The 25011-nt window shown below is 46.9% G+C and overlaps 1 protein-coding gene across 1 annotated transcript in view; it reads right to left on the bottom strand.

Moving 5' to 3' along the window:
* Positions 1-7048: 7048 nt before the first annotated feature.
* The window catches only part of srbd1 (S1 RNA binding domain 1), a 91510-nt gene continuing 73547 nt past the window's right edge, over positions 7049-25011 (bottom strand). The window contains exons 20-21 of the mRNA XM_080781463.1: positions 13373-13557; positions 7049-8423 (exon numbers count right to left, since the gene is read on the bottom strand). Coding sequence (XP_080637589.1) covers positions 8131-8423; positions 13373-13557 — 478 coding nt within the window. The 3' untranslated portion in view covers positions 7049-8130. The remainder of the gene's footprint in view (positions 8424-13372; positions 13558-25011) is intronic.

Genomic DNA, 25011 nt, shown 5'->3' with positions numbered 1-25011 from the left:
TCGAGGAGTCCCACAGTGCCTGGTCGAGCCCGATCGTGATTGTCCCCAAACCCGACGGCACACTCCGCTTCTGCAATGATTTCCGGAAGTTAAATGAGATCTCCGTGTTCGACGCGTATCCCATGGCCCGCGTCGATGAGCTGATTGACCGGCTGGGGCCCGCCCGGTTCATCAGTACCCTCGACCTGACTAAAGGGTACTGGCAGGTTCCCCTCACGGAGAGAGCCAAGCAGAAGACGGCCTTCATCACTCCCGATGGACTCTTCCAGTACCGAGTGATGCCCTTCGGAGTACACGGGGCCCCCGCCACGTTCCAACGGCTGATGGACCGGATACTGCGACCCCACCAGGCCTTCGCGGCGGCCTACCTGGACGATGTAATCATCCACAGCGCCACCTGGGGACAGCACCTGGAGCGGGTCGACACAGTCCTAGCCACCCTACGGGCGGCCGGCCTGACCGCCAACGCAAAGAAGTGCCGCATTGGTTGGACCGAGACGGACTACCTCGGCTACACCATCGGCCGAGGGTGCATCCGACCACAGACGAGGAAGGTGGAGAAGATCCAGACCTGGCCACGCCCGGTGACCAAGAAGCAGGTCAAGTCCTTCCTCGGCCTGATCGCCTATTACCAGAAGTTCGTCCAGAACTTCGCCACGATCGCGGCCCCCCTCCACGACTTGACCAAGAAGAACCTTCCCCACCACGTCCAGTGGACGGACGAGGCGGACGAAGCCTTCCGCACGTTGAAGACCGCCCTGTGCAGCGAGCCGGTGCTCGTGGCGCCGGACTTCACAAGGCCCTTCATCCTCGCCACGGATGCGTCCAACACCGGGGTCGGCGCTGTCCTGTCCCAGCCGCTAGACGGAGATGAGCATCCCGTACTGTACATCAGCAGGAAGCTGCTGAAGCACGAGCGTAACTACTCCACTGTCGAGAAGGAGTGCCTGGCCGTGAAATGGGCCATCCATCACCTCCGGTACTACTTATGGGGCAGACAGTTCACCCTCGTGACCGACCACGCGCCACTCAAGTGGATGGCGGCGAACAAAGACCGCAACGACCGTGTCACCCGCTGGTTCGTCGAGCTCCAGAGCTACAAGTTCGAGATAGAGCACCGGCCCGGGACCAAGATGAAACACGCGGACGCGCTCTCAAGACTGTACGAAGACGAGGGAAGTAGTCAAGCTCCTTGCGGTAGCAAGAAACTTAGGGGGGGAGTGTGTGGAGTCTGTCAGGTCTCACCTCAGGGGGAGGGGCGAGTTACCATGACAACCAGGCACGCCCATGGCCGGGTCATAGACTCAGTGTATTATCCCAGAGCAATTCTAAATCAGCTGCGCCTCATTCCGGCCGCCGCCCTGGTTAGCAATTAAGGACAGCCGCAGCCTGTCAGCCGCGCCCTTTATAAACAGCCTGCGCACCTAGCAGTATCAGATCCCTGCTACACACAGACGCTCGCGCAGCATATGCCGTCCACTCGGCGTTGGATGGCTTGTAGGAGTGGGGCTGGAAGCACACGCAGGAGCGTGTGCCCCCCATAGACAAGTATACACGGAGAGCCGCATGCATACTGGAGACCCACCTGGCTCGTATCGGGGACGAGTGCGGAAGACGGGACCCCCGTATGGAAACGGCAGCCCCACAGCTCCATAAGGTCGCAGTAAGACAAACCGTTCACTATCTATCACCCGTGTTATTAAGAAGAGGCACTCATAGTGGCAAATGAGCAGCTAAGGATAATAACGAAGATTGTGAATGAAGGAAGTCACCCTGTCGATGCTAAATGAAGACTGTGAATGAAGAGTGTCACCGTGGTGTTGTACACTGAAGATTGTTGAATGAAGATAACCCCGTAGAGACTAATGGAAGCTAGCAGGCTCTAGATAAAGTGTCACGTACACCCTGTGAAAGAAGACAGGCCCGTGTTATGTTTATTTCACCCTTGAAGAGACTTTAAGTTGGCTTGCGCCGCCAGGCCCGGTGAAAGAAGACCGTTAGAAACTAGAGCGCTTACTTTGTGTTAACCCCCTGACTGCCGTTGTCGTACCGACACGGCCACCCAGTAGATAGAGAGAAATAAGAATATAAATGCTTGTGTATCTTCCTGTTGGCCGAGCCTAAGGGGCCCTCCGTACCATCCCCGCCCGGTACCATACCAAGTACTTTTACTCTAATTACTCACCACCCCGTATCCGAGTACTTCTACTCTACAGTACTCTTCTGTGCCTTGTGGATAGAGAAAGATACGCACCCCCTTACCTACCTCCGGGGGAGCCTCCTGGCCTCCTCTGGAACCTGGAAAAGAAGAAGAGAAAGAGTTATACAAAGGTCCAGTTGGTAGACTGCCTAGACCGGGTGTCTCAGGCCCCAACTTTGTACTTACCTTGTGCTCTGACCGTATGCTAACATCCCCTCTCATCCTCTGCAGTGACGACTCCCGCCTCGGAGCCGGGACCTCATGCAAAGAATATTACTGTCTGAGTTCTGTTTGTGAAAACTGACTTTGTTTGAACCTGTTGGAGAAATAAAGCAAGGGGCGCCATCGTGTGTCTAACCCCTGAAACTGCACTCTGAGTTGTATTTCCCAGCCGACCTCCCACAACACTAACAACGTCCTAACAATAATTTCACACCATACAAAAAAAAAAAGATTACAACTTTAAACCCTATAATATTATAAACAAACACTATGAGAGCTAGCCACAGTCAAACGGTAATAGAAATAGGGAATGAAACAGAAAAGCAGAAAACACTCTGCCTTGCTGCCGTTCCCTTCCCCTTCATTTACAAAGTGAAAGAACAAACAGATCACTTAATGCGTTGACCACGTTAATGACAATAAGGCCCTGGGTTGAAAGCTCCCTCAGGACCCGTGTTGCATGTCGTCCCCTTGTATCCTCTGTGTTTATGAACTACATACTGTAACTCTCCTTCCTTTGAGGAAAATAAATCACACCCGTGTGAAGTGAGTGGTGCAACTCTGTGTGGGGGTCCCCGGAAGTTCCCACAGGAAACGCGGTTAGGGTGCCGGCCCGGTTCCCGGCGAGCCACCCCACGTCCGAAACCGTCGAAAAATGACAAGAGTTAGCGCGTGGGAGTCCCTCTACTGTCATCATATAATATACAGTTAATGTGTGTGTGTGTTAGGCTGCGCAACAGTGACACTTGGTTGTGAAAACCAACCAAACTCTATTTCGTGCTCGGACAGACCCACGCAGCCAGCCAGGGACACACATAGCTGTCTATATAGGTGGGGTTGCACCACTCAAAAAAAGATAGATCTTCTACTTAACCCATACAGCACCGAAGTCCTGACGTAACTCGCTCATCCCTTCGATTCCCCTGCAGGTTCGCCGAAGTAATTTCTCTATGGAGAATAACATGGGCTCATCTTAAAATCGTTTCATATAAGCGTGTCTGTATCGTTTGCAACAGTCAGTCACTCATACATGATACAGTCTGTTTCTAGCGAAAATGTAACGAATTCAGTAGCAGTAACAATAGCGTTTTCTCTCAGTCAGTTGATTCTTAATATCCATATGAGTGAAACGGCCGGGGTGACATGTTTATTTTTCAAACGCAATTCTTAAATGAGGTGATCTAAGATCTGAAAAAATTGCGCCCTCTACCGATATTGACGTCAGACTTCGGTGCTCTATTAAGACCTAATTCTACAAATGCCTTCTAAATCGGTATAGTTCTCACACTTTCAAGAGTTTTCAAATGAAATGATGCGCTTCGAGCGTGTACTGTATATCTGCTATCTTTTAATAATAATAATAATTTTCTTTTTTTAAGTAACTACGATTGACACCCATACTATTTATACATTTATCATGAAACAGACAGGATTTTTGGCTCAGTTTGCTTATACAAGACTACAACTCTCATTGGAGAAATGTTCACAGACTGCATAATATACAAGTGTCCAAAACCACGGTTATATTTTTTGAAAAAGTAAAATAAAACAAACAACACAATAAACGTGCATGTAGACACTGTGGGCCAGCAAAGGGAAGCAACCTTTTTGGGCTGCACACAAACATTATATAGTCATCGTCGTCAGTGTGTCTGGACCACACAGCTGGAGTCAAATACCTTTTCCCATCAAAACCTCCAGCGCGTCGTGGGAGAGACGTCAGTCTTCTTCTCAGTGGTGACACACTGCTACTCCTCTAGTCGTCATGCTGCTGAAAGGAGAGGATCGGGCGCTGCTCCACCACTCGCAATCCCCACTGTGTGGCAATCACAGGTTTCGGTGAAATCAGTGTCCCCTTTAACATTTCCTCTCCATTTCATCGACCGATATCGGTGCCTAAAAATAATGGAATTACAACAACGTGGGGGAGGGGGGCGTTTGTCAGAACGACGGTATACACAGAACAGAACGAGCGAAACATAATATTTGACGGCATTTCAATGACGTTCGTATCATTTTGGTATATTCCACGTGTCAATTTCCATTGCTTTTTCTTTGACAGACATCATTCTCAAAAGTACACCTGAGCTCACCCCCCCATGACGCTGACACGGAACGGAGGACGAGAGAAGCCCGAGGCAAAACCGACTGCCCGCCCACGGCGGCCCCGCTCAGTTTCACATCTACTACGGCCCCGTCGTGGCTTCCGCGGACCGTTAAGCGTAGCCGATTGCCCGTCACGTCTGCGAGCTCACGTTTTAGCGGGCGGGAGGGAGATTTGGTGCACGAGGCACAAGGCAGGAACGATGCTGGGGTGGAGGGGGGGGGGGACAGCCGTGTTTGTGCTTTTTTATAAAAAATAATAAAAAAAGGAAACAAAACTAATACAAAATAAGAAGCAGGGAGGATATGGGGGGCAACAAAATATAAGACAAGAATCATCGTGGAGGACAATAACTTGCCGGATCAAGTCAAAGCCTGCACTGTGCCAATGGGGGCATTTTGATTAGGAAACCCAATATCGTTCAGAACACGACGATGGGAGTTATACGTACGTTAACCCAGCCGGGCCTGTGGGTGTGTGTTGTGTAGTCTGCTCTCATCAGCACCACGCAAACTGCCACTTCTGGTTACCTCTGACGGAGCATCTCTGTGCGCTTGTGTGTGTGTGTGTGTGTGTGTTTGTGTGTGTGTGTGTGTGTGTGTGTGTGTGTGTGTGTGTGTGTGTGTGTGTGTGTGTGTGTGTGTGTGTGTGTGTGTGTGTGTGTGTGTGTGTGTGTGTGTGTGTGTGTGTGCGTATAGTATATTATTCCCTTCTTCCCCCTCAGGGCAGAGTGAGAAAACAGCCGTACCAGTGATTAGGTATTCTGTACTGGGTTTAGCAGCAAAAAGGGGGAACCCGGGGCTTTCTCAGAAACCATATTTCATGTATTTCTTCTAGTATTTATCCCGGTCTCATAAACACAAACAAATGAGATAATGCCGGAGAGGGAGTCTGGGATTAATTTTGGAAAGCGGCTGATTGGTGTGCGTGTGTGTGTGTGTGTGTGTGTGTGTGTGTGTGTGTGTGTGTGTGTGCATGCTTAAGAGACACAGAGTATGTCCTGGGATAATTATGTCTGGGACCGCGCCTCAAAACGCCTCTGGCCTTTCCTGGAGTCTAGGAGATACACCCCCCCCCCCCCCCCATCCCTCTCTCTCTCTCTCTCCCTCTCTCTCTCTCTCTCTCTTTTGTATGCTCAGTGAAATCCTTGAGCGTTGATTCAAGTCAGAGTAGAAATGCACCCCAACATATGTCAATTCCACTGGTGGAAAGCACATTTACATAAGTACTGTACTTTTTGAGGTATTTGTACTCGAGTACTTACAATTTCCAATACTTTTACTTCTACTCCACTATGTCGGATCCAAATATTAGACTTTTACTATACACTACATTTACTGTATGTGATTACTTCAGTTACTAGTTACTTTGTAGATTTTGATTATTATTACAAAACATACATTAACCACTTCAGCCCTATATACATTTTGGTTATTTGAAAATAACTGATATACAAGTTCACAATGCGTCGCAATGTGAAGCATGGTGAACTTGTAGATCGGCTATTTTCAAAATATTTGTAACACATTTTTAAATTGTGAAATGGGACATTGTGCATAATGAATACTTCCTACATTTGGTACTAATTCTGTTCCATTTATACAGTCTCTGACTATTCTGGACGGGAACCCGTTTTGGTGTTTTAACTAAGCATTATGCTATACTTTAAGCTATTGAAGAATAGCAGATCTACAAGCTCATAGCGCGCCACTTGGTGGCGCGCTATGCTTGTAGCTTGTAGGTCTGCTATTTTTGAAAGATCATAAAGATTTGAGTGTGAATGTCTTGCTGCGTTGTTGTGGTCATTGTGGTGTCGTTTGGCCAGCCATCTTCCTCCCGTTTCTCAACTTTTTTCCTCTCTGTGACCCTCCATCCTGTCCTCTGAAACCATCCTCCCTACTTACTCATCATATCATTTCTCCCTAAAGTACAGGAAATCCATTTGACGTAATCATCAGCAGGTACATGCAAGAGGAGAGGCTGCAGGAAGGCGGTAGGGAAATATCCTCCAAATTCAAAGAGCATAATGAGGAGAAAACAGATGTCACAGGAACTTTTATTTTTTTGATGTGCGTTATGGTCGAGCACACTTTTTTAAATCTTTAACCCATTCTGACCTGAGATCAGATTCATACGAGGTTTTACACTGGACACACACTGGTCTGATTAACCCATTCTGACCTGAGATCAGATTCTAAAAATGTCAGTCGTTCTTCGAATTTTTCAAAAATAGCAGACCTACAAGCTCGTAGCGCGCCACTCGGTGGCGCGCTATGAGCTTGTAGATCTGCTATTTTTCAATAGCTAAAGCATAACATGATGCTGACACCAAAATGGGTTCCCGGTCAGAATGGGTTAAGAGTTCTACACATTATAGAAACTACAGACTCACTTTATATTAAAAAAAAAAGGTCTTCAACAAACAATAATAAAAAAAAAAAACATTTACAAAACAAAAGTGGTCCAAAACAAACGAACCATTTCAAAAGCAGCATTTTTTTTGTACTTTTTTTTTCTCCCCCCCCCCCGAACTGCTGAATTCTAAATCCAACATCTGGAGGATTATTTTAAGGCCGGAATTGAATTTCTTACACTCAGCACATATCCTCCTCATATTAGAAGCGACATGAGGTCTGTTCCACCAACAGGAAGGATCACACTATTCCTATAATGCTTCTGTTAACGGGTGGACTCCCATAAAAGCATCTGTGTGAAAAGCTTCGCCCCATGAGCCTGATAAAACCCTCAGCGCTAACTTATCCATTCGCAACTCGAGAGTGTACAAACATATACATACGAACAACAACACAATATGTATTCATCTGGTTCCATTTCTACACTCAGAACTAAACACTTATAAAGTACATACAGTATACTTTGTCACACGACGTGTCGTGAGCTATAGTATCTGCTATTATGTAAAACAAACAAAAAAAGTGATCTTTTTTCTCTCTCTCTTGTGAGAAGAACCACGTGTCCCACACACACACACACACACACACACACACACACACACACACACACACACACACACACACACACACACCCCCCACTACCAGTGTTGTTTTTGGCAGCAACTTTCTATTTTAGTTTAGTCAGTCTTTGGACTGAAACTTCATTTAGTTTTAGTCACATCTTAGTCACCTGGAATGTCTTAGTGTCAGTCTAGTTTTAGTCGACTAAACGTCATAAGATTTTAGTCGACTAAATCTACAGTTGATTTAGTCGACTACAATGTATTTTGGCGGGTCTTGATGCCGTCTTAATGAGTGTTTTTACACTTGCTCAAAATAGCTGAGCTTGTAGATCAGCTATTTTCAGCATGCAACCAAGTGTAAAATGACTTATACTGGATCTCTTGTCCACTAGCCGCTTCCTAACATTTTTTGTCTAGTTTTTATGTGCCGACGAAAGTGTCAATATATTTAGCCTTAGTTTTAGTCATCGCGGCTTTAGTTAGTTCATTTAGTTACCATGTAACTTTCGCCAGTGAAAAAAGGTAGTCGACGAAATTTTTCGTCTTAGTTTTAGTCGACGAAAACAACACTGACGTCACACCACCACACCACTACCTCATCCGCGGTCGGTCGCTTCTTCTTCTTCTCTATCGGAGCACTCGGATGAGGTCCAGGCCGATGCGGCCTCGCTGGGCGTCCACGTTGAGCACGCGCACTTCCACGCGCTCGCCGGGCCCCAGGGCCAGGCTGCGGCGCCGGCTGTCGGCGGGGAGCTTGCCGGCGGTGATGTTGCTCTTGTGGATGAGGCCCGCGCGGCCCACGCCGATGTCCACGAAGGCGCCGAAGAGCGTGGCGTTGTCCACGCGGCCCGTCAGCACGGCGCCCACCCTCAGGTCGCTCATGGACACCACGCCGCGCTTGAAGTCCGCCTGCTCGAAGCCTGTCGGAGAGAGAGAGAGAGAGGGACTAGGCATGTAACGATATATCGTATGTCGCGATATATATATCGATATTATATCCCGACGATATGTATCGATTGAAGTCCGCCTGCTCGAAGCCTGTCGGAGAGAGAGAGAGGGACTAGGCATGTAACGATATATCGTATGTCGCGATATATATCGATATTATATCCCGACGATATTTATCGATTGAAGTCCGCCTGCTCGAAGCCTGTCGGAGAGAGAGAGAGAGAGAGAGGGACTAGGCATGTAACGATATATCGTATATATCGCGATATATATCGATATTATATCCCGACGATATGTATCGATTGAAGTCCGCCTGCTCGAAGCCTGTCGGAGAGAGAGAGAGAGAGGGACTAGGCATGTAACGATATATCGTATATATCGCGATATATATCGATATTATATCCCGACGATATGTATCGATTGAAGTCCGCCTGCTCGAAGCCTGTCGGAGAGAGAGAGAGAGAGGGACGAGGAATGTAACGATATATCGTATATCGCGATATATATCGATATTATATCCCGACGATATGTATCGATTGAAGTCCGCCTGCTCGAAGCCTGTCGGAGAGAGAGAGAGAGAGGGACGAGGAATGTAACGATATATCGTATATTGCGATATATATCGATATTATATCCCGACGATATGTATCGATTTATTATTTAAAAAAAAGAAATCGAGGCTAGTGTGTGATAAGAAATGTCAGCTGTAATCATTATTCCATCGTATTCACATGATTTTGGAGAGAAATGAGACAGAGGCCTGGAGAGGGGAGCTGTATTATGTGTCTGTGGCCCAGGTGATGGTCGTTATTGATGCTCATTAATACATCAAGGAAGGCAATTATCTTTGCAATGTAGTTAAATAAAAAATTGTGAAAAACGCTTTTGGGGGGGAAGATAAATCATAAAAAAAAAAAAAGGTCATTTGTCTGGAAAATCATTGTGTTGAAAATATAGTGAAAAATCGTATCGTGAACCTCATATCGTGATACGTATCGCATCGTGAGTTGAGTGTATCGTTACATGCCTAAGAGGGACAAATACAGAGAGAGAGAGAGTGTGAGAGGGATAAGAGAGAGATAAGGGGGGCGTTGAAGGGAGGAAACGTGAAAGATAGATAGATAAAGTGAGAGAGAGAGAGAGACAAACAAAGAGAAAGATGGAGAGAAAAATAACCTAAGAGTATTTGACAGATGAGGAAAAAGTGGCAGGAGCACAACGAATGGGAATGGGATGGAGGGATGGGAAGGCTTCGGTAGAGGAGACAGGGGGAGGTGGGGGAGAAGAATGGAGGGATGGGAAGGCTTCGGTAGAGGAGACAGGGGGGAGGTGGGGGAGAAGAATGGAGGGATGGGAAGGCTTCGGTAGAGGAGACAGGGGGAGGTGGGGGAGAAGAATGGAGGGATGGGAAGGCTTCGGTAGAGGAGACAGGGGGAGGTGGGGGGAGAAGAATGGGAGGGATGGGAAGGCTTCGGTAGAGGAGACAGGGGGGAGGTGGGGGAGAAGAATGGAGGGATGGGAAGGCTTCGGTAGAGGAGACAGGGGGGAGGTGGGGGAGAAGAATGGAGGGATGGGAAGGCTTCGGTAGAGGAGACAGGGGGAGGTGGGGGGAGAAGAATGGGAGGGATGGGAAGGCTTCGGTAGAGGAGACAGGGGGGAGGTGGGGGAGAAGAATGGAGGGATGGGAAGGCTTCGGTAGAGGAGACAGGGGGAGGTGGGGGAGAAGAATGGAGGGATGGGAAGGCTTCGGTAGAGGAGACAGGGGGAGGTGGGGGAGAAGAATGGAGGGATGGGAAGGCTTCGGTAGAGGAGACAGGGGGAGGTGGGGGAGAAGAATGGAGGGATGGGAAGGCTCCGGTAGAGGAGACAGGGGGAGGTGGGGGAGAAGAATGGAGGGATGGGAAGGCTTCGGTAGAGGAGACAGGGGGGAGGTGGGGGACAAGGCAGCAAAGGAGATGAGACTAAACGAAGGGAGGGAAGGGAAGACAGAAGACATGAGGGCATGAAATGTGTGCCGGCAGCGTGTGGTGGTGGGGAAATGATGGAGGGAGGGAGGGAAGAAGAGAGAGGAGAGAGAGAGAGAGGGGACAGAAAAGGATGATGAACCAGACATCATATTTCTCAGCGGCAACCCGATCCTTTCCACCGCATACTTCTCCAGCATTCCCTCGCTTTGCCTTCTCTCTCCTTCCCCGCTCCGCTTTCCGTTCAGGGTGGCTGTTTTTCGAGAGATCCTTTCCTTTCCGTGGCGTTAACACAAACATAGGGAGCTCCAGGAAATAGTCGGGTCCAATTATACTCCCCCGTATAGCACTGATTTCACGCGGTAGCCCCGCCCCCCCCCCATCTGTTTGCTCAGCTGAGCGTTGGCCCGGGGAGGCCAACGCCGCTGTGGGTTGAAACCCAATCGGCCCCAACCCGGGGATGAACCCGGTACGACGCATCGCTTCTTTTCCCGAGGAACACAAGTTGGTCAGTCCAGGGCCTGCTGGCCGAACACAAGTGTTGCCCCGGCTTTTTTTGCATTATTTTTTTCCTACTTCGCATGGCGATCCGCATCGACGGCCACTGGGGCTCAGTACAACCCACGGCTGGCAACAATTACACCATTAAGCCACCGCGCGTGTGTGGCCGATCGGATGTCGACGGTGGGAGGAGGAGGGGAAAAAAAGGAGGCATTTTAAACTAAATAGTCGAACTCGTCTGCCAAAAGTTTGTTGTAGTCTTGTCTATTTGTATCTTTTGACTTTCTTCCGACTTCAGGGCTATAACAGTCTGTTGCATTGGTGACTTTGAAAACAATGTGCTCATCACCAGACCCAGATGGATACAGGAACATGCACAGGTAATTAAACATGGGTCATGTAAACACGTGTGGCAAAAAGTGGAAACTTGAAAAAGGGATGAGTCAGTTAAAGGAAACAATTTGTGTTTGTATAAAAAGACCCATGAGAGTCTATATGAGAAAAGCAGACAAACATGTTGTGTATACAGCATGGGTTCCCAAACTGGGGTCCGGGTGACCCCTATAGGGTTACTTGAGGGAGTTCCAGGGCGTATACCTAGCTCAGTTAGCCCATTTAGACCAGACATCGAAATAAATTAAAAAAAGTCTTCTGAAAAAATATTTATATTCAAAGATTTGTGCCGCATTTTCCCAATTTTTCAAAAATAACCAAATGGTTCATTTTGTTCCATTTTTAACACTCTCAGAGTTAAATTAACAGTGGTTTTACACTATAAATTGGGGGTACCAGAGATAGAAATGCCATTAAATTGGGGGTCCGTGTGAAACTGGGGGGGGGGGGGGGGGGGGTGTCCATGAAATTAATATGTTTTGGAATCACTGCTAGAGCCGTAAAAAATCTTCTCCTTATCGGGGGTCACTGGCATATGTTTTCAAATGGGGGGGGGGGGTCTGTGGCCTAATAAATGTTGATTTGGGAACCACTGGTGTACAGTATGTGCGTGTACAGTACGTGTGCATGTGTGTGTACTGTACTATAATACCTGACACACGCTCACAACACATTTAACCCATTTTGACCTGAGATATCAGATTCTATAAATGTCTTCTACATCCTGACAGTTTTCCGAAAAGTCGTTCTTTGATTTTCCAAAAATAGCAGACCTATACAAGCTCGGTGGCGCGCTATGAGCTTGTAGATCTGGTATTTTTCAATAGCTAAAGCATATAACATAACGCTAACACCAAAAGGGGTTTCCCCACCCAAAAATGGGTTAGTTTGGCTATTTACGCCTGCGCGTGCGACCAAGTATAACATACGCATATAGTCTGTGTTGATCTCCCATGTGTCTGACAGTATAGAGACAGCCTCTATCTAACCCACCCACAGTCTGCTAGAGCCATTACAAATAGCAGGTCTGAAAGTGCACACACTGCAGGCCTTTGTTGGGGCTTGGTGGGACACTATGGGAGCGTATGGTGTTACGCTGCGGGACATGGCCTATTATAATATAGACAAGGAGAAGAGACACTGAGCATTGTGACCGCCTGACCGGCTGAACGGTTACTCAACAACTCTAGCCGACCGACATGGAGGCCAGCTTTCCGTCAGCCACTAGGGACCCGTAAAGAACAGTGTGGGGGCTGGGGGGGGTCAAGAGAGAGATCGTCCAACTTGGAACGAAAAAGACTTAGAAACTTGCACCGTGTTTATGGAACTTTTTTTTTTAATGTCTGATAGTTTTTCATGTTTTCTTCCAGACATCGTTATAAAACCCGACAATATTGTAACCCAACGTTTTATGTATTTATTTTTTTTCCCTTTTCTTCATTTTTCTTCTTTTTGTTTTAACGCATTTCGGGCGGGAACCCCTGTTGGTGTTTTAAGCATTATGTTCTACTTTAGCTATTGAAAAATAGCAGATCTACAAGCTCAGCTATTTTTGAAAAGTCGTGAAAATGTGTCGCAAATCTTTGAATATATATTTCAGAGCGAACATTTTTAACTCAAATCTTTGCTTCTGGGGGGGGGGTCCCTGGAACAACATATTTTCAGATGGGGGTCTGCGGCCAAATACAGATAATTCTGGGGGTCCTTGACATGAAAAAGGTTGAGCACCACTGACAGAGAAACATGGGTTTTTTCAGAAAAATTTTAGGATTTAGAAGCCTTCATTTAATCGACTTCAGTCCAAAATGGGTTAAACAAATCGAGCGACGACTTTGTGGTCACTTTACGCTTGGTAAAAAAAACAGAAAAGGGAAAGAATCACAGGCTAAAATCACAGCATCTCACCAAAACCTTAAGAGGATGCGATTCAAGTGACCAAAGCGATGGGAAACTCAGCCTCCAGTGATGCTGCATGGGAACAATCATGCTGGTTTGCTGTTATACGTGAAAACAGGGTGTTTTTTTTTGGGGGGGGGGGGGGGGACTCGGAACAACTCTCATACCCTGTCGTATGTCGAAGCCGGGCGGCTGCGTCAGCCCGTCGATGATGAGCTTGAGGGTCTCCGGGCTGGTGTCCAGGGTCCGGGCCAGTTCCTCCACGCCGCTGGCCTTGACCTGGCTCTCCACGCGACGACGCAGCTCCGCGCTCCCGATGTGCTCCACGCTGTCGCCCACCAGAGAGAGGAAACTGCAGACAAGGAGGAGGAGAAGAGAGAAGGGGGGGGGGGGGACAAAGAACGAAACTGTCAAGCAGCAGCAGCAGCAGCGTGTGAGAAAAAGAGGAGCTCCCGCAAACAGAAAACCTCAAATGTTTATCTGCAGGCGTCTTGTGTGCATGTGCAGGCATATTCATCCGTGTTTGGGGTGTATGTATCTTGCTCTGTGTGTGTGTGTGTGTGTGTGTGCGTGTGTGTGTGTGTGTGTGTGTGTGTGTGTGTGTGTGTGTGTGTGTGTGTGTGTGTGCGTGCACGCGCGCAGTGCAGTGCATATGCCTGACAAAGTGTTAATAAATGAGGTTTTAATAGAGGTCCCATGTGGACTGCAGCACGTGGGCTAAGTCCCCTGTTGAGTGAGAGACCCTGGGGGCTAACTCAGAGAGAGAGAGAGAGAGAGAGAGAGAGAGAGGGAGGGGGGGGGGGTGTATACTGTAAGTATAAAACATATAAAAATGAGGGGAAACAAGAGAGGCAAGAAGGAGGGGAGCTGGGGGAGGAAATAAGGGAACAGAAACAGAGGTGTGTTGAGAAAGAAACATGTAAACCGAGGGGAAAGTAAGGCGGGGGGGGGAAGTAAGACGAGAAAGGGAGCAGGGAAGGAAATAAGAGGGCTGGAAAAGTGTGAGAATAATTATGCCCTAAATCTACAGGTTTGGAGACCCTGCCCACTGTTCATAAAAAACACACACACACACACACTCGCAAACACACGTACGCACACACACACACACACACACTTACTTCACCCCCTAGTAAATCAGGTAGGTCCGCGGGGAGCTGTTAACGCCCTAACACCCTGCCTCGTGAAACTGCCTGAGCTTCGGTGGGACTGGACAGCACGTCACGTCAGTCAGACCGGCCGGACAAGCCTTCCTCAGTCCATTGCATGCATGCTGGCACGGCAATGTCCCGCCTCCCAGGATGTCTAGCCCATTCTGACCTGAGATCAGATTCATACGAGGTTTCCACTGGACACACACTGGTCTGATGAACCCATTCTGACCCGAGATCAGATTCTAAAAATGTCAATTTTTCAAAAAATAGCAGACCCACAAGCTCGTAGCGCGCCACTCGGTGGCGCGCTATGAGCTTGTAGATCTGCTATTTTTCAATAGCTAAAGCATAACATGATGCCAACACCAAAATGTGGTTCCCGTTCAGAATGGGCTAGACACCTATAGTCGAGTTGCACACCATTTAAAATTCACTTTGCAATTATTACACGGAAAGTTATTAACCGAGTATACCAAACTGGCACGAGGGCCAGTGTGAGTGTCGGCACAGTGCTCGTGTCTGTGTTACGTATACGTTAACGTATTGTTGTGTGCTTGTGAACAATACAGTGAGACTAAGTGGAATGTGTGTGCATGTGTGTGACTGTGTGTGTGTGTGTGTGTGTGAGTGAGAGAGAGAGATAGTAGTGTATGGTTGTGTGTGTGTGTGTGTGTGTGTGTGTGTGTGTGTGTGTGTGTGTGTGTGTGTCATTTAGGAATCTTTCCACAGCAGCTGATGGATAGGAGTATGTGTTTGTGCGTGCGCGTGCGTGCGTACTCGTATGTGGACCAGCTGGACATCGTCAGTGATGGATGTACGTCGCCGTGGCAGCCTGACGCCAAACGGACACCGCAGCTGTCCCCCGCCCCGTGACAGAAAGGACAGGTGGGCGGGCATGCATGCACATCGCACACGCACACACACACACACACACACACACACACACACACACACGGAACTGGAAAGTGCTCAGTTGGCAGCAGGGAGGACAGTGTGGACGTAACAGGACACTGCTTGTGTACAAACTATGCATGAGACAGCTGGGAGTGGACGGGGTCCCTGCCAACTACCTCATTCCTGCTTTCCTCTCTCCTTATACCTCTGTCTTACTCTCCTAACTCTCTCCCCCCCCATAACTCTCAGAGTTATAGACAACATGTGAGGGACCATTTTGGAGAAACCCTGGAGGGTCCCCCTGGCTGGACCTCACCTTGAGAAGTCTCTCTATCCCCATTTCTCCTTCCTCCTTAGTCAGGAGTTAAGGAGCGGGCGCCTCAGCGACCGTGCGGTGTGTCCCGGGCAGAGATTCTCAACCTTTAGAATGTCATGGACCCCCAGCTTGATATGCATTAGGTTAGAAATAGCAGACCTACAAGCTCGTATGAGCTTGTAGATCTGCTATTTTTCAATAGCTAAAGCATAGCATAATGCTAACAGCAAAAGGGGCTCCCGCCCAAAATGGGTTAAAGATGGGGTTTTGTAATTGTTCTGTTTTGTATGTGTCTATGGAGTTAACGCTCTAATAGACCCCCCAGGTGTGGTTATAATATGCAAATAATGAGGTCTTCCCTGTGCATTCTTTTTGTTTCTTCCCCAAAAGCTGAAAGACGTCGAGTCAAAAGGCCCAATCGAAATACACCACTTTAGTGACTCAACAACAATTAGCCCCTCCCCTTATTATCATACAACAACAGTTGTGGGCACGGCTTAAGTTCAGATGGGTGGTGCTAATTAAGGTGTAAACCAGGTGTGTGTAATGAACTGGGGGGTGTGGCCACATAAAAACACTTTCTTGAAAAACATCTTCCTCCTAATGCAATCATAATCATGTTTTAGGGGCTGAAAGATCATGGCACGCCGTCTTTAAAATTGCATACCATTTGATACCAATCTCTACTGTAAAATCCTCGCAAATTTGCCTCGGCTATAAACCCTAAACACCATGCATGTGTTTCATGTTTTACATACATTGTTTTTATATATATATATATATATATATATATATAGGCATACTAAACTAACTATTATTCAAAGGAACAGATACGATGGAAATGCTTGCATTCTACAAGGTGTGGCTAGGATGTCTGCATTTCGTTGTGGTTTACACAAAGCTGCTAGGCCGACCACAAAATGGGGCTACGCATAGCGTTTCACAATAGGCACACACACGCCATATTGTGCACGAGGCTTTGTCCCAACATTCCACGGTATACGTTTCAATCTTCATCACAACCTTTCGTTCAGCCAAAGAATTCCCATTATTACACTACAGGGGCTTGGAAGAAATCACTTTACATTGTAGGTGAAATGATCTCAATTTCCTCTTCTATTGCTGGGGTGCCACGGGCAGATTCCCTCTATTCACTAAATGAGTACATTGAAACTTTGGTAGAGGTTTGGGTTGTACTGTGTGCTACAGAACCTTATTTGAATTGGGAATAAGCTCAGGATCCAGAATATCAAGATCTTTTCTAATGCAAATAGCATAATATAAACAGGAAGTTGACGTTTTAATTATTTTTAAGTGAGCAATGTCCATGTTCACCTACATATGTGTTGGTTCACCTATGTGCCTATGTGTTGGTTAATGAGCACCATTATGACTAATAGTACCAGTAGGGGCGCTGTTGTGCCAGAAACAGAGAGAGAGAGAGAGTGCTGCACTGTTGCCTGCTAATGAGAGAGAGAGAGAGAGAGAGAGAGAGAGAGACGGGGGGGGGGAGTTGCATCACTCAGTTCACACAGGTGTGATTTCTTAAAGAGGAAAAGACTAAAGAAAGGACTAAAGATATCTTACCAATATTTTGTTGTTACATCATGGCAAGTATGCATAACACAGACCTCTACCGACGTTTGCTTTAGTTTTAAAATAAATTAATATTACATTGCACAAAATTATCACTTGTACAACAACAACAACAACAACAACAACTGTTTTTCTGTTCTTGTCACGACGTCACACATTGTTAGCTATAAAAATGACTTCTTGCTGGTAATGACACTATCATACCACAGTCAGACTATAAATTAGGCTTCTCCGGGTCCTCCCATGGTTACTCATGTTCCAGCAACACCTATAAATTGTAATTTATATACTTTGCGGTATGACAGCTTTTGCCCACCGACCGTGATTTATTGTGCCTCGTTATCTGTAGCAACGTCTCAAAATGCCAAGTTACAAAGTGACATGAACAACAACGCGGGGAGACAAACGACGCAAATAGCAGATCTACAAGCACACACACCGCGTCGGATTATGTCACGTTTTGAGCTTGTATATACATGTACCCTGGGCTGTAATTTTTTTCACCATTTTGGAAAGTAGGGCAGAAGTGGCTAAGGGAAGACTACAGAAATATTACCCTTTTATCAGTTTTTTCTTTTTTTTTTTAAGGTAAAAAAAAAACAGCACCCTCTACTGGTTGTTTCCTTTTGAATTTGCCTCTGGGGGCGCCGCCCAATAGAGTGTGGATAACAGGATGTTGGCCTGTTTGGTCCACCCTCGACCTCAACCCTATGTTTTTCATTCCACTAATCCCCAGTGTTCACACGTTCTGAATAGCCCCTTTTTATTAAAAAACAACCAAACAAGCAAGCAAAAAGTATAAAGACGATAACACGGAGAGGTGAGAAAGAGAGGACTGGAGAGGACACGAGGACACAAAGGAGAGGACACAAGGACACAAAGGAGAGGACACGAGGACACAAAGGAGAGGACACAAGGACACAAAGGAGAGGACACAAGGACACAAAGGAGAGGACACGAGGACACAAAGGAGAGGACACAAGGACACAAAGGAGAGGACACGAGGACACAAAGGAGAGGACACGAGGACACAAAGGAGAGGACACAAGGACACAAAGGAGAGGACACAAGGACACAAAGGCCAGAGAGAAATGGGAGACAAAAATGTGTTGATTTATGAAGAGGCATACATGCTGTCTCTGTACCTTCTGATCGTGTGGTGGGTGGGTGGCTGCTGGGCTCCGATTTCAGGTGTGTGTGTGTGTGTGTGTGTGTGTGTGTGTGTGTGTGTGTGTGTGTGTGTGTGTGTGTGTGTGTGTGTGACCCAGCTCATTTTTCCACTGGAGTGTGTTAGTATTTAAGGGGTACCAGGAGTCTGGGGGCCTCTACTGCTGGTGGGCCCACACTCAGCACATAATCACTACCAATACTGTGTGTGTGTGTGTGTGTGTGTGTGTGTGTGTGTGTGTGTGTGTGTGTGTGTGTGTGTGTGTGTGTGTGTGTGTGTCACAGTGTGTGTGCGTGCGTGCGTGTGTTTGCGTGTGTGTGTGTGTGTGTGTGTGTGTGTGTTTAAGAAAGGGTGTATGCATGTTTTGAGAATGTGAGTGTGTATGCATATTTGAGAAAGTGTGCGTGTGGACTGTGAGTGAGAGAGAGAGAGAGGGTTTGGGTGGGCTATGTTACAGATTGTATCCAGGCATCCAGTAAAAGACCCCCCTCTGTCCAATATCATAGAAATATTATCAAAATGATTACAGGTAACACAAATATAAAATGTCCATACTGGAAAATAATGTATAATTCATACTTCGTCTTTGAAATTAGTACACAGAGTTGTAGTGTCCATGAAACAGAAGCAGACAAACTCTGTGAGTGTGTGCATGTGTGTGCGTGTGTGTGTGTGTGTGTGTGTGTGTGTGTGTGTGTGTGTGTGTGTGCACGTGTTGTGATATAGTTACAGAAATGGATGATGTGTGGTGCTGAGAGCAGTAATGGAGGATCCAGTTGCTCAAATGTGATGAACTTGATATGCCACACACACACACACACACACACACACACACACACACACACACACACACACACACACACACACACACACACACACACACAGAGTGTCAGGGTCAGATGTGCCATTGATTTAAATGTTCCACCACTGTCCTCCCTCCTCCTCCTCTCAGCTGTCCCTTCATTGTAGGAGGGCAGCGATACCGATGCTGGTATCAGGTCGATAGCAGACTAAAATACTCCTACTCAGCATCGGCCAGGCTCGCCGATGCCAAGAACCGGTGCCCCTTTTTCCTTTTTTGAGGGGCCTCCAACGCATGGCTTGGCTTTTTGAAGATCACGGCGGCCGAGTCTATATGGGATTTTTTAAATGTTTGCTTAGAGCACTTATATGGCGTAAATCGTTTTGCAAGCCAAGTCCATGGACTTTGAGGATATTACAACGTGTGCCTATAGAGAACTTGTGATGCAAAACGTTTGCCAGCCAAGTCCGCAGACTTCGATGTTTGTCTGGAGCACTTCTGACGTCAACCGTTTGCCAGCCAAGTCTATGGACTTTAATGTCCGTTTAGAGCACTTTAGAACCAGCCAAGTCTATGGACTTTAATGTCCGTTTAGAACACTTTAGAACCAGCCAAGTCTATAGACTTGAATGTTAGTTTATAACACTTCAGAACTAGCCAAGTCTATGGACTATGATAGTTGTTTAGAGCACTTATGACATACATTGTTGCCAAGGTTATGGACTTTAACGTTCCTTTAGGGCCCTAAAGGACGGCGCAAGACGTCATGTGGCCGATATAAATACAGTGGGCGCCCCTCACTTCACACGAGTGTGATTTGTTTTGATCGACTACACCAGGAGTTGCGGAGCTGACGGTTATGTCGGTCTTTCTGTCAGAACATCCACGACTATGGTCGTTATTATGTTATCATTTAGTTATTGAAAAATAGTGGTGCGCTACGAGCTTGTAGATCTGCTATGTTTGAACATCTTCTTCCACCATGGAAATTTCTGCAGCATCATGAACCACAGAGGACGGTCTCTGAACCAATGGCATTTCCTTTGGCCCCGCTGCCAACTTTTTCTAATTGCATCTGCCTCCAAAACCGAACGGACCGATAAAACGTAACGTGATAAGCAAGGTCATGTGCAGCGGCTGCTCTACCTCCACCAGCCCACCACATAGTGAACCATAGTGACTCTGATGACTCCACCACACAGTGAACCATAGTGACTCTGATGACTCCACCACATAGTGAACCATAGTGACTCTGATGACTCCACCACACAGTGAACCATAGTGACTCTGATGACTCCACCACACAGTGAACCATAGTGATTCTGATGACTCCACCACACAGTGAACCATAGTGACTCTGATGACTCCACCACACAGTGAACCATAGTGACTCTGATGACTCCACCACATAGTGAACCATAGTGACTCTGATGACTCCACCACACAGTGAACCATAGTGATTCTGATGACTCCACCACATAGTGAACCATAGTGACTCTGATGACTCCACCACACAGTGAACCATAGTGATTCTGATGACTCCACCACACAGTGAACCATAGTGATTCTGATGACTCCACCACACAGTGAACCATAGTGATTCTGATGACTCCACCACACAGTGAACCATAGTGACTCTGATGACTCCACCACACAGTGAACCATAGTGACTCTGATGACTCCACCACACAGTGAACCATAGTGACTCGGATGACTCCACCACACAGTGAACCATAGTGATTCTGATGACTCCACCACACAGTGAACCATAGTGACTCGGATGAGTCCACCACACAGTGAACCATAGTGACTCTGATGACTCCACCACACAGTGAACCATAGTGACTCTGATGACTCCACCACACAGTGAACCATAGTGATTCTGATGACTCCACCACACAGTGAACCATAGTGATTCTGATGACTCCACCACACAGTGAACCATAGTGATTCTGATGACTCCACCACACAGTGAACCATAGTGATTCTGATGACTCCACCACACAGTGAACCATAGTGACTCGGATGAGTCCACCACACAGTGAACCATAGTGATTCTGATGAGTCCACCACACAGTGAACCATAGTGATTCTGATGACTCCACCACACAGTGAACCATATTGATTCTGATGACTCCACCACATACTGTAGTGAACCATAGTGATTCTGATGACTCCACCACACAGTGAACCATAGTGATTCTGATGACTCCACCACACAGTGAACCATAGTGATTCTGATGACTCCACCACACAGTGAACCATAGTGATTCTGATGACTCCACCACACAGTGAACCATAGTGATTCTGATGACTCCACCACACAGTGAACCATAGTGATTCTGATGACTCCACCACACAGTGAACCATAGTGACTCTGATGACTCCACCACATACTGTAGTGAACCATAGTGATTCTGATGACTCCCATGGCCTCTTTCTTCTCTCTGGCACCAACCCTCAGACAACATTTACACTTTACACTTTAACAAAAAGTTAAAAAATAAGTTTTTGTTTACTTGAGTAAAAGCATCAATACTGCAATGTAGAAATACTCTGTTACGGAGTTCAAAACAAAAGAAAAAAGTACAAAGGAATTGTCATCAAAATGTACTTTGAGTAAAAAGTACTTAAGTAAGTTATGCAGAAATGTCACATTTAACATCGAAAACATCAGTCCATTAAGCTACATATACCATCCATAAAGCATACAGTAAAATAAAAATAATAATGATAAAATAAAATATAATAGACAATTGCTGGATTGACGATAAATACTGATGTACTGTAAGGGCGAAGAGAACAACGATTGGAATGTTCTTTTAAATCACTATCAACACTCACTCACACACACACACACACACACACACACACACACACACACACACACACACACACACACACACACAGAGTGTGCCAGGTGTGTAATGATGAGTGACGTTTAAGAGGGCCACATTAGAACAGCAGCATTCGGGAGACATGCTGGCCTGTGATAACACACACCAGAGAGAGAGAGAGAGAGAGAGAGAGAGAGAGAGAGAGAGAGAGAGAGAGAGAGAGAGAGAGAGAGAGAGAAGTGAGACATGGGGGTTCTGCCTGGTTTAGTAGGAAACTGGGCTGAACGGAGAGAAAGGAAAACAAATGTTATGGGGACAGACAGACAGAGAGCTTTGAGTGAAGTACAGAGAGCCAGTTGGAGAGGGAGAGCCCGAGAGAAGATGGAGAGAGAGAGATAGGCACAGACAAAATAAAGGAGGCAGGATGATTATTTATGCTTTTCTGAGAGGCTTTTAAAGGCTCTGACCCTGCATGCCTCGAATGGACTTATTGATGAAAGAGTGGAAAGGACTGAATACATGCAGCACACGCGCATAGCACGCACTCACACATGTCACACGCGCGCGCGCACGCACACACACACACACACACACACACACACACACACACACACACACACACGCACGCACACGCACACGCTCGCGCACTTTAAGCATTGTGAGTGACAGCCAAAAATATGAAACATGACTTCATATAGAATCTATATCCATCTTTCTGCACATACGCGCACACACACATGAAGAGAGGCCATTAAAGGCGCATCAACATGCTTAAAGCCACTAGTGTCAGATGTGATGTAGACTAAACACACAGTGAGTGACTGCAGCTGCGGGGGAGAGGACTGCACACGCACGGACGCACGCACGCACACACACACGGATGCACACATGCGCGCACACAGACACACAGAGAGTATCGGGCAGATGTTCAATGTGCTTTTGATATCAGCACCAGCAGTGCTAACAATCATTTCTCACACAAGCGCGCGCGCACGCACGCACGCGCGCGCGCACGCGCGCGCGCGCGCGCGCGCACGCACGCACGCACGCACACACACACACACACACACACACACACACACACACACACACACACACACACACACACACACACACACACACACACACACACACACACACACACACACACACACACACACACACACACACACACACACACACACACACACACACACACACACACACACACACACACACACACACACACACACACACACACACACACACACACACACACACACACACACACACACACACACACACACACACACACACACACACACACACACACACACACACACACACACACACACACACACACACACACACACACACACACACACACACACACACACACACACACACACACACACACACACACACACACACACACACACAATCAGTTGTACAACGGCCTACCCTTGTTGCCCAGAGCATGTTGGAGCTAAGATGGAGTTGATTTTGACACAGTCTCATATGGGGCTGGTTAGAGTAGTGTGGGTTCTGATTTGATTTACAAAGACATAGGACGCAAAAAGAGTGGGCACCGGCTGTGCGCGCGTGTGTGTGTGTATGTGTGTGTGTGTGTGCGCCTGTGTGCAACCGTGCATGCAAGCACAAACGTGTTGATGTTTATACAATTGTGTGTGACTGCAATGTTATGCCCGAGTGTCTATGTCACTGTGCATGTCCGTGCCAATACCATTGTCCATGTGTGTGTGTGTGTGTGTGTGTGTGTGTGTGTGTCCAGTATAAAAAAAAACCTTCACTTTCTGCATATTTTCTTGTAAAACAAAGAAGGAATCCAAAACACATTCTTCGGCCATTTCCTTTCCTTTTTTCTTTTTGTCAACAATCCACAATGTTCCTTGATGTGATCAAAGTGACATGAGAGATTCCCCCAACAGAAAGACTCGCATAACTCCAGAAATCGGATTTAGCAGGAGGAACGCGGCATACACGTTTCAGATGGGAACGGAATGACCGGAGGGGAGAAGACTCGTCTCTTTGTCAGTGGATGGATCTTTGGAATAAAGTGGTTTATGCTTAACACACTGTAAAGTCCCCAGTATTCATATTATCCATTTGTGACTTTGACAGTGCACAAATCTTAACAAATGGACCCTCACAGGTCCATGTGGTTACATTTGTACTCATGGGGATGATCACACTGAGATGCATCGCTACCAGCACTACCAGTAGCTGCACTTGGCACTCTTGGTTAAAAGCACTGACGAGCGGTGTGACTTTTTGTGCCTATAGTGCCGAGCAGTTGAGAATATTTTAACTTGCCTTGAAGACATTCAGTGTAAATGGTAAATTAATGGTAAATGATGCATTTATATAGCGCCTTTATCCAAGGTGCTTTACACATAGACTGTGCATTACATTCACCCACACATTCAAACACCGATGGCGACGGAAACCATGCAAGTGCACGGTCCAACCAGCACATCAGGAGCAATTAGGTGGTCAGTGGTCTTGCTCAAGGACAATTCGACACTCACTCTGGGGGAGCCCGGGTTCGAACTGGCGACCTTGCGGTTACCATCCGGCCACTCTGAGCCATCATCTAATTAATGAACGGAGAGACAGCACTTTGTCCGCTACTGTACATGTGTCCGTCAAAACTCTGAGACAAATCATATCAAAGCACATTGGGAGGTTGATGTAAACAAACACAACAAAGACCTGTGGTAGAATAACCAGGACTGTATGCAGTGGGTGTGGGCCATTCAGAACCCAAAACCGAGTATCAAAACACTTTCATCCTTAAACTTTATTCGGTTTCGGGGAAGCCCTGCCCGAGCCAACACAGGTTTGGTGTTGTTTGGAGTATGCTGCAACCTTTACTTGGATTCCATTTCTGTCCCAGTCCCAAAATATGCACACTTTACTATATCTTTGGGAAATAAGTCTCCATTACAAAAAGTATCAAGTGCAGTAGGGGAAATGGGTCATATCGTTAGATATTTATTTTTTTACCATTGTGTTAATTCTCAGTACGCAGAACAACAG

This window comes from Protomyctophum bolini, assembly GCF_963924005.1.
Source record: "Protomyctophum bolini genome assembly, chromosome: 14".
NCBI lineage: Eukaryota > Metazoa > Chordata > Actinopteri > Myctophiformes > Myctophidae > Protomyctophum > Protomyctophum bolini.
Note: the sequence above shows the minus strand (reverse complement) of the source record. Positions and strands in the feature narration are given on the sequence as shown.